At 42.3% G+C, this 13,092-nt stretch overlaps 1 protein-coding gene across 2 annotated transcripts in view; it reads right to left on the reverse strand.

The window, feature by feature from the left end:
• LOC129818306 (synaptic vesicle glycoprotein 2C-like) overlaps nt 1-13,092 on the reverse strand; it is a 61,243-nt gene that overhangs the window by 5,623 nt on the left and 42,528 nt on the right. For both annotated transcript variants that reach the window (XR_008753921.1, XM_055874058.1), the window contains one exon: nt 893-1,026. Coding sequence is in view for 1 of the 2 variants with exons in the window: in XM_055874058.1 (XP_055730033.1) it covers nt 893-1,026 (134 nt within the window). In the remaining variant the exon portion in view is untranslated. The remainder of the gene's footprint in view (nt 1-892; nt 1,027-13,092) is intronic.

Raw genomic sequence — 13,092 nt, forward strand, 5'->3', positions numbered from 1 at the left:
GCAACAGATCAGAAGCTTCAGTTTAAAATATGATTTATTCACATTATAAGCGCAGCAATGCAAACAAGGCAGTAGACTACACGCAAATGTTCTTTCCATAATGCAATTATCGGGAAAATACAGTCAAAAGCACACTGCCATTGCGAGCGGTTTGATGTGACAGAGATGAAAATATCTGTTTAGAAAGAGAGGAGATCTAATAGGCTAATTAATCAAGTTAAGACATGCCTCATAATATCTATTAAAACGTTCAGGTTTCAAAAAATGTATATGTTTTCAAAATGCATAATGCCAAGGTGGTGTGATGCGCTGATGAAGCCTGCCTCCCGTTGCCGTTTGATGCCAAGTTCAACACAACTGGGAACTCGGAAATCTCAGACTTCTGACAGTGTGTTTAAGACAACTGGGAAAAAATTCAAACTCAGGCACTTGAGCCTCTTCCTAAAGCTTCGACTTTCCGACCTGAAGATCTCTGACGTCATGATTTCACATCGTATTTTTCAGAGTTCCCAGATGTCTTGAAAGCACCACAAGATGCTGTAGCAGCAGCTCTAGCAGCGTCTGACAGATTTTCCACTTAAAGGCTCTGTATCTGTATGCTGTACGAGTGTGATAAAAAAGATACATAACAAATGTACTGTACACGCGCCAATTTAATTCCACTAAATTATGCAAATTAACCAATAGATCGATAAGCATGACCAGTCAAATGTATTTCCATCGACTGGTATTTCCAACAAAGAACAGGCTAAAAATCATTATTTCACAATGAGATTTTTTCTTCTTCTCTGAGACAATTGGCCGGCTTCAATTCCTTTTATGACAAAAGCCATTACCGGCTAATGGAAACCCTGGCGCATACATGCATGTGTGTGAGTGTGTGTGGACTCACCTGTGTTATAAAAGAAGGCTTCTACGAAGGTGCAGTTCTTGAATAATGAGCCCACTGTTGACACGTCGTCAAAGTAGCAGTTCTGAAACGTGGAGTCTATAAAGGTGACGGACTTCAACTTCATACTGATGAACCTAGAGAGGAGGAGAGGAGAGGAGAGGAGGAGAGAGAGGGGGAGAGGAGGAGAGGAAGAGAGGAAGAGAGAGAGGGGGAGAGGAGGAGAGGAAGAGAGGAGAGGAGGAAAATAAGAATAAAGAAGATGAATACAGTAAAGAAAAATCAATTGTACCATCAACACTTATTTTTTTTGTCTATCCAAAGCAGAGGAGTTGAGATAGTGATAGAGCAAATAAAAGATTGATGATATCCCCTCCAGTAACCAGCGGTGTGAGATCACTAGCTGGGAGAACAGCCTGGCCTGTACGCTGACTCTTTCTATCCAATAGAGATAAGGATACACGTTATACTGTACTGAAATTGACTGATTAACCTGTTGGGGATGGGGGCGCTGTTTAGACTATTTATGCTAATGTGGCTAATTTTTTAAACGGCTTCCCACAAAATCCTTGATCGTACAATATGCATATTATTATTATTATTGGATAGAAAACAGTCTATAGTTTCTATAGGAGTTGAAATTTTGTCTCTAAGTGGAACAGAGCCCATTCTACAGCAATTTCCCTGACATGGAGTCAGATTTGAGAAATGTTGGCCACTTTTCTGAAGTCAGTTAAAAGGGCACTGTCGTTGCTATGACTATACGGACACTTCTTACGTCTTCCCCTGGATGCCTTTACGTGATGACGATTCCAACGGGGTCGATTGCTCGTTCACAGGCCCTACAAATGAAAAAAACCTTTAGCTAGCAAGTCTTTTCTTGCTGCGTAACGCGCGTGGAAGACACCGACCCTCTCCTGTTCCAAGCGTTATTTTAGCCTGTTATATTTCTCCGGTCATCTTTTCACTCGTTATAGGAGTTACAAACATCACAAAGTAGTTAATTTAAAGCGTTTTATAGCAATTTATATCCGTTTAGTGCGATTTTGGGACATTTATTTTTGCAACGATGTGAAAAGTTGGGCACGCTTTTCAGTTCATCCCGAACGTAGTTGACATTTCCACATGGCAAGAGGACAGCTTTCCACCAAAAGACGATTTCTCCCAAGAAAGGATCCTTTGCCCAAGATACTGATGGAAGAACAGCTCAAGGTAGGACATTTTTATTATGATAAATCGTGTTTCTGTCGAAACATTTTAGTGGCTTAGGACGCCATGTTTTTTGACGTAGCTTCGCTTGGCGCAAACTGTATTGAAAAGTAAGGATAAATTAAAAAATGTAATAACGCAATTGTATTAAGAATTAAATTGTCTATCAATCCCTGTCCACCCTATATTTTTTAGTCACGTTTATGAGTATTTATGTATAAGAGTAGATCACTGTCTAAGTGGCGCAAGGACGTTTTCTTTACCAGCTTGTCTACATTTCACATTGTCTAACCATGATTTTGGTGGCTAAATATAAACATTTTCGATCAAACTGTATATGCATGTTGTAATGTGATGTTACAGGAGTGTCATCGGAAGAATTCTGAGAAGGTTAGTGAAAAAATTAATATCTTTTGGCGATGTTGACTTTTATCGCTCACTTTGGCTAGAATCAATGCTGGGCTGCTAATTGCTATGTGCTAAGCTAATATAACGATTTATTGTGTTTTCGCTGTAAGACACTTAGAAAATCTGAAATATTGTCTGTATTCACAGGATCTGTGTCTTTCGATTCGTGTATGCTGTGTATTTTTACGAAATGTTTGATGATTAGTAGTTAGGTAAACACGTTGCTCATTGTAATTATTCTAGTCCATTTGTGATGGTGGGTGCAATTGTAAACTATGCCATATACCTGAAATATGCACTTTTTTCTAACAAAACCTATCCCATACCATAAATATGTTATCAGACTGTCATCTAATGAGTTTTTTTGTTGGTTAGGGGCTATAAATATCTTAGTTTAGCCGAATTGGTGATGGCTACTGGTGTTGGTGGACAAATAAAAGATGGTGGATTATGCTAATGTGTTTTTAGGTAATAGATGTACATCTTTACATATTGTGTCTTCCCTGTAAAACATTTTAAAAATCGGAAATGTTGACTGGATTCATAAGATCTGTGTCTTTCATTAGCTGTATTGGACTTTAATGTGTGAAAGTTAAATATTTAAAAAAAATATTTTTTTTGAATTTCGCGGCACTGGTTTTTCAGTGGGGGGGGGGGGGGTGTGCCGCTAGCGCCACGCTGATCCTAGACAGGTTAAACACTTTACAAAACAAAGACGAAACGCAAGTCCACAGGCCAGTATTGTTGTATACAAACACACACACATTTAACCAGGGGGTTCTAGTGGAAGGGGTGTAGTACGTCAATATGTTCCTGTGATATTGTGTGTCTGATATGTCCCAGTTTGCCTGTCTCTTATCCACCCCTACAGCTCCTGTATTAGCTCCTGCCTCTGATCTAATCTAATGTACCGGTATGTACAGTTGAAGTCGGAAGTTTACATACACTTAGGTTGGAGTCATTAAAACTCGTTTTTCAACCACTCCACAAATTTCTTGTTAACAAACTATAGTTTTGGAAAGTCAGTTAGGACATCTACTTTGTGCATGACACAAGTCATTTTTCCAACAATTGTTTACAGACAGATTTTTCACTTATAATTCGCTGTATCGCAATTCCAGTGGGTCAGAAGTTTACACACACCAAGTTGACTGTGCCTTTAAACAGCTTGGAAAATTCCCAAACATGATGTCATGGCTTTAGAAGCTTCTGATAGGCTAATTTACATACTTTGAGTCAATTGGAGGTGTACCTGTGGATGTATTTCAAGGCCTACCTTCAAACGCAGTGCCTCTTTGCTTGACATCATGGGAAAATCAAAAGAAATCAGCCAAGATCTCAGAAAACAAATTGTAGACCTCCACGAGGCTGGTTCATCCTTGGGAGCAATTTCCAAACGCCTGAAGGTATCACGTTCATCTGTACAAACAATAGTACGCAAGTATAAACACCATGGGACCATGCAGCCGTCATACCGCTCAGGAAGGAGACGCTTTCTGTCTCCTAGAGATGAATGTACTTTGATGAGAAAAGTGCTAATAAATCCCAGAACAACAGCAAAGGACCTTGTGAAGATGCTGGAGGAAACAGGTACAAAAGTATCTATATCCACAGTAAAACGAGTCCTATATCGACATAACCTGAAAGGCTACTCAGCAAGGAAGAAGCCACTGCTCCAAAACCGCCATAAAAAAGCCAGACTACGGTTTGCAACTGCATATGGGGACAAAGATCATACTTTTTGGGGAAATGTCCTCTGGTCTGATGAAGCAAAAATATAACTGTTTGGCCATAATGACCATCGTTATGTTTGGAGGAAAAAGGGGGAAGCTTGCAAGCCGAAGAACACCATCCCAACCGTGACGTGGGGGTGCTTTGGCAGCATCATGTTGTGGGGGTGCTTTGCTGCAGAAGGGACTGGTGCACTTCACAAAATAGATGGCATCATGAGGTAGGAAAAGTAAGTGGATATATTGAAGCAAAATCTCAAGACATCAGTCAGGAAGTTAAAGCTTGGTCGCAAATGGGTCTTCCAAATGGACAATGACCCCAAGCATACTTCCAAAGTTGTGGCAAAATGGCTTAAGGACAACAAAGTCAAGGTATTGGAGTGGCCAACACAAAGCCCTGACCTCAAACATATAGAAAATTTGTGGGCAGAACTGAAAAAGCGTGTGCGAGCAAGGAGGCCTACAAACCTGACTCAGTTACTTTAAAAAAAGTGGTGATCCTAACTGACCTAAGACAGGGAATTTTTACCAGGATTTAATGTCAGGAATTGTGAAAAACTGAGTTTAAATGTATTTGGCTAAGGTGTATGCAAACTTCAGACTTCAAGTGTATGTTGTGTCGTGTTGTTCTGTTAGAGGTAGTGGGGGGGAGCATAGTACAAGTGCAGAATATTGACATGAGAGAGAAGGAAGAGAGAGAGAGAGAGAGAGAGAGAGAGAGAAGGGGGGGTGGAGAAAGAAAGAGAGGCGAGAGAGAGGAGAGGAGATAGGAGGAGAGGGAGAGAGAGAGACAGAGAAGGAACGTTAGAGAGAAGTAGAGGGAGAGAGAGAGACAGAGAAGGAGAGGCAGAGAGAAGAGAGGGAGAGAGAAGGAACGTTAGAGGAGAGCGAGATGGAGAGAAGGAACGGTAGAGAGAACGAGAGAACGAGAGAGGAGAGAGAGAGACAGAGAAGGAATGGTAGAGAGAAGGAGAGAGAGAGAGAGAGAGAGAGAGAGAGAGAGAGAGAGAGAGAGAGAGAGAGAGAGAGAGAGAGAGAGAGAGAGAGAGAGAGAGAGAGAGAGAGAGGTCAGGGTCAGATGAGCTCCTGCACTTTCCTGCATTTTCTTTAAAAAAGATACATTTAGAGTTAGATAAACTTGGATTTTTTGTCAAGAACAAATACAGGATGCTACCCTCTACAACATAACCCTCACTTCAAATCAAAACTCAAAACCTACAACCTGATTTTGGAAGGATTTACGGAATCACCTGAATGGTTCACATCTACCAAGGATTAATTATTCTATACAGCAAATTCTCTGGAAAACAACAGAAACCTGAGAACACCACCCAACCTGGAACTGAGTGAGTAATGTCTAGTCTGAAACTATATTTGATTTCCAAAAGCCAAGAAGAAAAATACATGACACTACTTTATAAGGACTGAATAGTAACATAACTCTGCCAAGCTTGATACAGCTTCAACTAGGACTTAAGTGTCAAGTGAGAGGTGTCAAAGCCCATTAGCCCAACAATGGCAGGAGAGTCGAATAGTCTACCCCAAACAAATGGAGAGGCCTTGGAAGCTGCCTCCCGCTGTTCAGAAGTAATTAAAATACAGTACCCTGTGCATGTAAAAAATGATAAGACAAGAAAAGATCACAAAATGAAGCTCCTTATGGAAAATCAAGAGACACCTTTTGCTGACTATTACAAAAATGGGAACATCAGCAACCTTATCTTCCACACAAACCATCCCCAGGCATGGCACAGTGCTATATTAGCACACTACCCCTCTGTTAAGAGAGGGGGGGTTAACGAGGGGTGGAAACTCAGGATTCTTGACAACGAGGACGAGGAGTCAGCTAATATAAATCTCTATAAGTCTGGAACAGTAATTGTACAGGGCAACCACAAACAGTTTCAGCTGGACTTTCACCTAATCAAAGAATTAGCCCAGCAGGAGAAGCTCTCCCTTGATAAAGATACCCCCACCCCAAGTGGGTCAGACCAAACCTCTTCACCATATAACCCCACAGACGAGCAACCCTCAGCAGACAGTCAACCTCCCAGTACAGAGTACTTCTCCCTCATTGAAATGAAGGATAAATTCACCCAGCTGGAGGTAAGGCAGGTGGAGCTGGAACAGCAGGTGATCACACTCCAGTCAGCACAGACCCAGACAACAGTCCAGCACAACAACACCCCCTTAACCTGTTGGGGATGGGGGCGCTGTTTAGACTATTTATGCTAATGTGGCTAATTTTTTAAACGGCTTCCCACAAAATCCTTGATCGTACAATATGCATATTATTATTATTATTGGATAGAAAACAGTCTATAGTTTCTATAGGAGTTGAAATTTTGTCTCTAAGTGGAACAGAGCCCATTCTACAGCAATTTCCCTGACATGGAGTCAGATTTGAGAAATGTTGGCCACTTTTCTGAAGTCAGTTAAAAGGGCACTGTCGTTGCTATGACTATACGGACACTTCTTACGTCTTCCCCTGGATGCCTTTACGTGATGACGATTCCAACGGGGTCGATTGCTCGTTCACAGGCCCTACAAATGAAAAAAACCTTTAGCTAGCAAGTCTTTTCTTGCTGCGTAACGCGCGTGGAAGACACCGACCCTCTCCTGTTCCAAGCGTTAGTTTAGCCTGTTATATTTCTCCGGTCATCTTTTCACTCGTTATAGGAGTTACAAACATCATGAAGTAGTTAATTTAAAGCGTTTTATAGCAATTTATATCCGTTTAGTGCGATTTTGGGACATTTATTTTTGCAACGATGTGAAAAGTTGGGCACGCTTTTCAGTTCATCCCGAACGCAGTTGACATTTCCACATGGCAAGAGGACAGCTTTCCACCAAAAGACGATTTCTCCCAAGAAAGGATCCTTTGCCCAAGATACTGATGGAAGAACAGCTCAAGGTAGGACATTTTTATTATGATAAATCGTGTTTCTGTCGAAACATTTTAGTGGCTTAGGACGCCATGTTTTTTGACGTAGCTTCGCTTGGCGCAAACTGTATTGAAAAGTAAGGATAAATTAAAAAATGTAATAACGCAATTGTATTAAGAATTAAATTGTCTATCAATCCCTGTCCACCCTATATTTTTTAGTCACGTTTATGAGTATTTATGTATAAGAGTAGATCACTGTCTAAGTGGCGCAAGGACAAATTCTGACCAGCTGAGTTACATTTCACATTGTCTAACCATGATTTTGGTGGCTAAATATAAACATTTTCGATCAAACTGTATATGCATGTTGTAATGTGATGTTACAGGAGTGTCATCGGAAGAATTCTGAGAAGGTTAGTGAAAAAATTAATATCTTTTGGCGATGTTGACTTTTATCGCTCACTTTGGCTAGAATCAATGCTGGGCTGCTAATTGCTATGTGCTAAGCTAATATAACGATTTATTGTGTTTTCGCTGTAAGACACTTAGAAAATCTGAAATATTGTCTGTATTCACAGGATCTGTGTCTTTCGATTCGTGTATGCTGTGTATTTTTACGAAATGTTTGATGATTAGTAGTTAGGTAAACACGTTGCTCATTGTAATTATTCTAGTCCATTTGTGATGGTGGGTGCAATTGTAAACTATGAAGTCTACCTGAAATATGCACTTTTTTCTAACAAAACCTATCCCATACCATAAATATGTTATCAGACTGTCATCTAATGAGTTTTTTTGTTGGTTAGGGGCTATAAATATCTTAGTTTAGCCGAATTGGTGATGGCTACTGGTGTTGGTGGACAAATAAAAGATGGTGGATTATGCTAATGTGTTTTTAGGTAATAGATGTACATCTTTACATATTGTGTCTTCCCTGTAAAACATTTTAAAAATCGGAAATGTTGACTGGATTCACAAGATCTGTGTCTTTCATTAGCTGTATTGGACTTTAATGTGTGAAAGTTAAATATTTTAAAAATATATTTTTTTTGAATTTCGCGGCACTGGTTTTTCAGTGGGGGGGGGGGGGGGGGGGGGTGCCGCTAGCGCCACGCTGATCCTAGACAGGTTAACCAGACCTGGAGAGCTGGAGGTGGAGAGAGACATATCTGCACTATGGACAGTGGTGAGACAACATCAACAGGAGAAAGAGCAGGAGCAGGAGAAGAACAGAGCACTAGAGGAGAGGATCAGACTACAGGAGGAGAGGGAGAGGGGGATGGAGGAGAGGATCAGACTACAGGAGGAGAGGGAGAGGGGGATGGAGGAGAGGATCAGACTGCTGGAGGAGAGGTTGAGGGGGATGGCATGTGACAGAGAACAACCCACTAGGGAGGTGGCCATCCCCACAGAGACGCCAGCAGAACAGCCCACCTCAGCACCCTACAAAAGTCTCGACACCACAGCAGAACAGTCCACACCAGACCCTGACCATAAAAACGACATCACAACAGAACAGACAAAAGAAAAACCCCAAGCCCAGCAGCTCTCACCCCCTCTGAGCACCCCCCCTGTCAGCCACCCTGATAGCCCTCCTGACAACCCCCCCACACCCACTGAGGACAAACACAAGACACAGATTGTCCTTCTTATGGACTCAAATGGGGAATATATAGAAGAAAAAAGACTTTTCCCAAACACAGTGTGTCTAAACTCTGGTGTCCAAACACCCAGCGCGCCCTAGACCTTCTGTCTGAGGACAAACTAGGCTTACCTAGCCACATAATAATACACACAGGCACAAACGACCTGAGAGCACAGCAGGAAAGGGTGGCCACAGCACTGAAGGGAGTGATTGAAAAAGCTTCTTCTACTTTCCCCAACGCACAAGTGGTTATCTCCACCCTGCTACCACGAAAAACTTCCACCCTGCTACAATACAGCGGGTAAACGCAAGCATTTCCCGTGACTGTGCCTCAAAACCAAATGTTTTTCTGGCACACCACTCCACCCTGGACTTGAACAGCCTCTATGACCAGGTCCACCTCTACAAGGCAGCAGTGCCCACCTTTGCCCGGAACTTTAAAGGACATCGCTCTCAAACGAAGCCCCAACACTTCACACAGGAGCAACAGATCAATAGACACCCCACCCAGACCAGCGAGACACCCTCCAAGACCTCCAGGACCCCCCCCTGGACCTACACACCCCCCCCCCACATCAACCATGCCCACACCCAATTTAGGCCCCCTCAGATCAGACCCATGCCACTCCTGCCCACCCCATGCACCCTACCCCCGCAAAGAGGGCATCAACATGGAAGTCACACATACGCCCAGGTAGTGAGCGGGCAAACAGGCCCAACCCCCACTCTTACACTCGCCCAAGCCAACGGCATGTACCAGATGCTCAGCAGGCTCTGCTCACACTTACTGGCCTGAGGCCAAACCCCGACCAACAACATTGGACACTTTATGGAACAAAAAGCCTTCACTATATCATCCTGGAATATCCAAGGTCTGAGGTCATCTGCCTTTGGCCTAAAGAGCAGGAACCCGGACTTCACCAAAGAAATCGGTAATGCAGACATTGTCATCCTGCAAGAAACCTGGTACAGAGGAGACGGACCCACTGGTTGCCCTCTAGGTTACAGAGAGCTGGTAGTCCCATCCACCAAACTACCAGGTGTGAAACAGGGAAGGGACTCTGGGGGAATGCTAATTTGGTATAGAGCAGACCTAACTCACTCCATTAAATTAATCAAAACAGGAACATTTTACATTTGGCTAGAAATTCAAAAGGAAATTATCTTAACAGAGAAAAATGTCCTCCTGTGTGCTACCTATATCCCCCCACTAGAATCCCCATACTTTAATGAAGACAGCTTCTCCATCCTGGAGGGGGAAATCAATCATTTCCAGGCCCAGGGACATGTATTAGTCTGTGGCGACCTAAATGCCAGAACTGGACAGGAACCTGACACCCTCAGCACACAGGGGGACAAACACCTACCTGGAGGTGACAGCATTCCCTCCCCCATATGCCCACCTAGGCACAACTATGACAACATAACCAACAAAAACGGGTCACAACTCCTGCAGCTCTGTCGCACGCTGGGTATGTACATAGTCAATGGTAGGCTTCGAGGGGACTCTTATGGTAGGTACACCTATAGCTCATCTCTTGGCAGTAGCACTGTAGACTACTTTATCACTGACCTCAACCCAGAGTCTCTCAGAGCGTTCACAGTCAGCCCACTGACACCCCTATCAGACCACAGCAAAATCACAGTCTACTTGAACAGAGCAATACTCAATCATGAGGCATCAAAGCCAAAGGAACTGAGTAACATTAAGAAATGCTATAGATGGAAGGAATGCAGTTTGGAAACCTACCAAAAAACAATTAGGCAACAGCAAATTCAATCCCTTTTAGACAACTTCCTGGGTAAAACGTTCCACTGCAATAGTGAAGGTGTAAACTTGGCAGTAGAAAATCTTAACAGTATATTTGACCTCTCAGCTTCCCTATCAAATCTAAAAATCTCAAATAGAAAACCGAAGAAAATGAACAACAATGACAAATGGTTTGATAAAGAATGCAAAAATCTAAGAAATAAATTGAGAAACCTGTCCAACCAAAAACATAGAGACCCGGAAAACCTGAGTCTACGCCTTCACTATGGTGAATCACTAAAACAATACAGAAATACACTACGGAAAAAAAAGGAACAGCACGTCAGAAATCAGCTCAATGTAATTGAAGAATCCATAGACTCTAACCAATTCTGGGAAAATTGGAAAACACTAAACAAACAACAACACGAAGAATTATCTATCCAAAATGGAGATGTATGGGTAAACCACTTCTCCAATCTTTTTGGCTCTATAACAAAGAATAAAGAGCAAAAACATATACATGATCAAATACAAATCCTAGAATCAACTATTAAAGACTACCAGAACCCACTGGATTCTCCAATTACCTTGAATGAGTTACAGGACAAAATAAAAACCCTCCAACCCAAAAAGGCCTGTGGTGTTGATGGTATCCTTAATGAAATGATCAAATATACAGACAACAAATTCCAATTGGCTATATTAAAACTCTTTAACATCGTCCTTAGCTCTGGCATCTTCCCCAATATTTGGAACCAAGGACTGATCACCCCAATCCACAAAAGTGGAGACAAATTTGACCCCAATAACTACCGTGGAATATGCGTCAACAGTAACCTTGGGAAAATACTCTGCATTATCATTAACAGCAGACTCGTACATTTCCTCAATGAAAACAATGTACTGAGCAAATGTCAAATTGGCTTTTTACCAAATTACCGTACAACAGACCATGTATTCACCCTACACACCCTAATTGACAACCAAACAAACCAAAACAAAGGCAAAGTCTTCTCATGCTTTGTTGATTTCAAAAAAGCCTTTGACTCAATTTGGCATGAGGGTCTGCTATACAAATTGATGGAAAGTGGTGTTGGGGGTAAAACATACGACATCATAAAATCCATGTACACAAACAACAAGTGTGCGGTTAAAATTGGCAAAAAACACACACATTTCTTCACACAGGGTCGTGGGGTGAGACAGGGATGCAGCTTAAGCCCCACCCTCTTCAACATATATATCAACGAATTGGCGCGGGCACTAGAACAGTCTGCAGCACCCGGTCTCACCCTACTAGAATCCGAAGTCAAATGTCTACTGTTTGCTGATGATCTGGTGCTTCTGTCACCAACCAAGGAGGGCCTACAGCAGCACCTAGATCTTCTGCACAGATTCTGTCAGACCTGGGCCCTGACAGTAAATCTCAGTAAGACCAAAATAATGGTGTTCCAAAAAAGGTCCAGTCGCCAGGACCACAAATTCCATCTAGACACCGTTGCCCTAGAGCACACAAAAAACTATACATACCTCGGCCTAAACATCAGCACCACAGGTAGCTTCCACAGAGCTGTGAACGATCTGAGAGACAAGGCAAGAAGGGCATTCTATGCCATCAAAAGGAACATAAATTTCAACATACCAATTAGGATCTGGCTAAAAATACTTGAATCAGTCATAGAGCCCATTGCCCTTTATGGTTGTGAGGTCTGGGGTCCGCTCACCAACCAAGATTTCACAAAATGGGACAAACACCAAATTGAGACTCTGCATGCAGAATTCTGCAAAAATATCCTCCGTGTACAACGTAGAACACCAAATAATGCATGCAGAGCAGAATTAGGCCGATACCCACTAATTATCAAAATCCAGAAAAGAGCCGTTAAATTCTACAACCACCTAAAAGGAAGCGATTCCCAAACCTTCCATAACAAAGCCATCACCTACAGAGAGATGAACCTGGAGAAGAGTCCCCTAAGCAAGCTGGTCCTAGGGCTCTGTTCACAAACACAAACACACCCCACAGAGCCCCAGGACAACAGCACAATTAGACCCAACCAAATCATGAGAAAACAAAAAGATAATTACTTGACACATTGGAAAGAATTAACAAAAAAACAGAGCAAACTAGAATGCTATTTGGCCCTAAACAGAGAGTATACAGTGGCAGAATACCTAACCACTGTGACTGACCCAAACTTAAGGAAAGCTTTGACTATGTACAGACTCAGTGAGCATAGCCTTGCTATTGAGAAAGGCCGCCGTAGGCAGACATGGCTCTCAAGAGAAGACAGGCTATGTGCTCACTGCCCACAAAATGAGGTGGAAACTGAGCTGCACTTCCTAACCTCCTGCCCAATGTATGACCATATTAGAGAGACATATTTCCCTCAGATTACACAGATCCACAAAGAATTCGAAAACAAATCCAATTTTGATAAACTCCCATATCTACTGGGTGAAATTCCACAGTGTGCCATCACAGCAGCAAGATTTGTGACCTGTTGCCACCAGAAAAGGGCAACCAGTGAAGAACAAACACCATTGTAAATACAACCCATATTTATGTTT

This window comes from Salvelinus fontinalis, chromosome 21 (assembly GCF_029448725.1).
Source record: "Salvelinus fontinalis isolate EN_2023a chromosome 21, ASM2944872v1, whole genome shotgun sequence".
Classification (NCBI taxonomy): Eukaryota; Metazoa; Chordata; class Actinopteri; order Salmoniformes; family Salmonidae; genus Salvelinus; species Salvelinus fontinalis.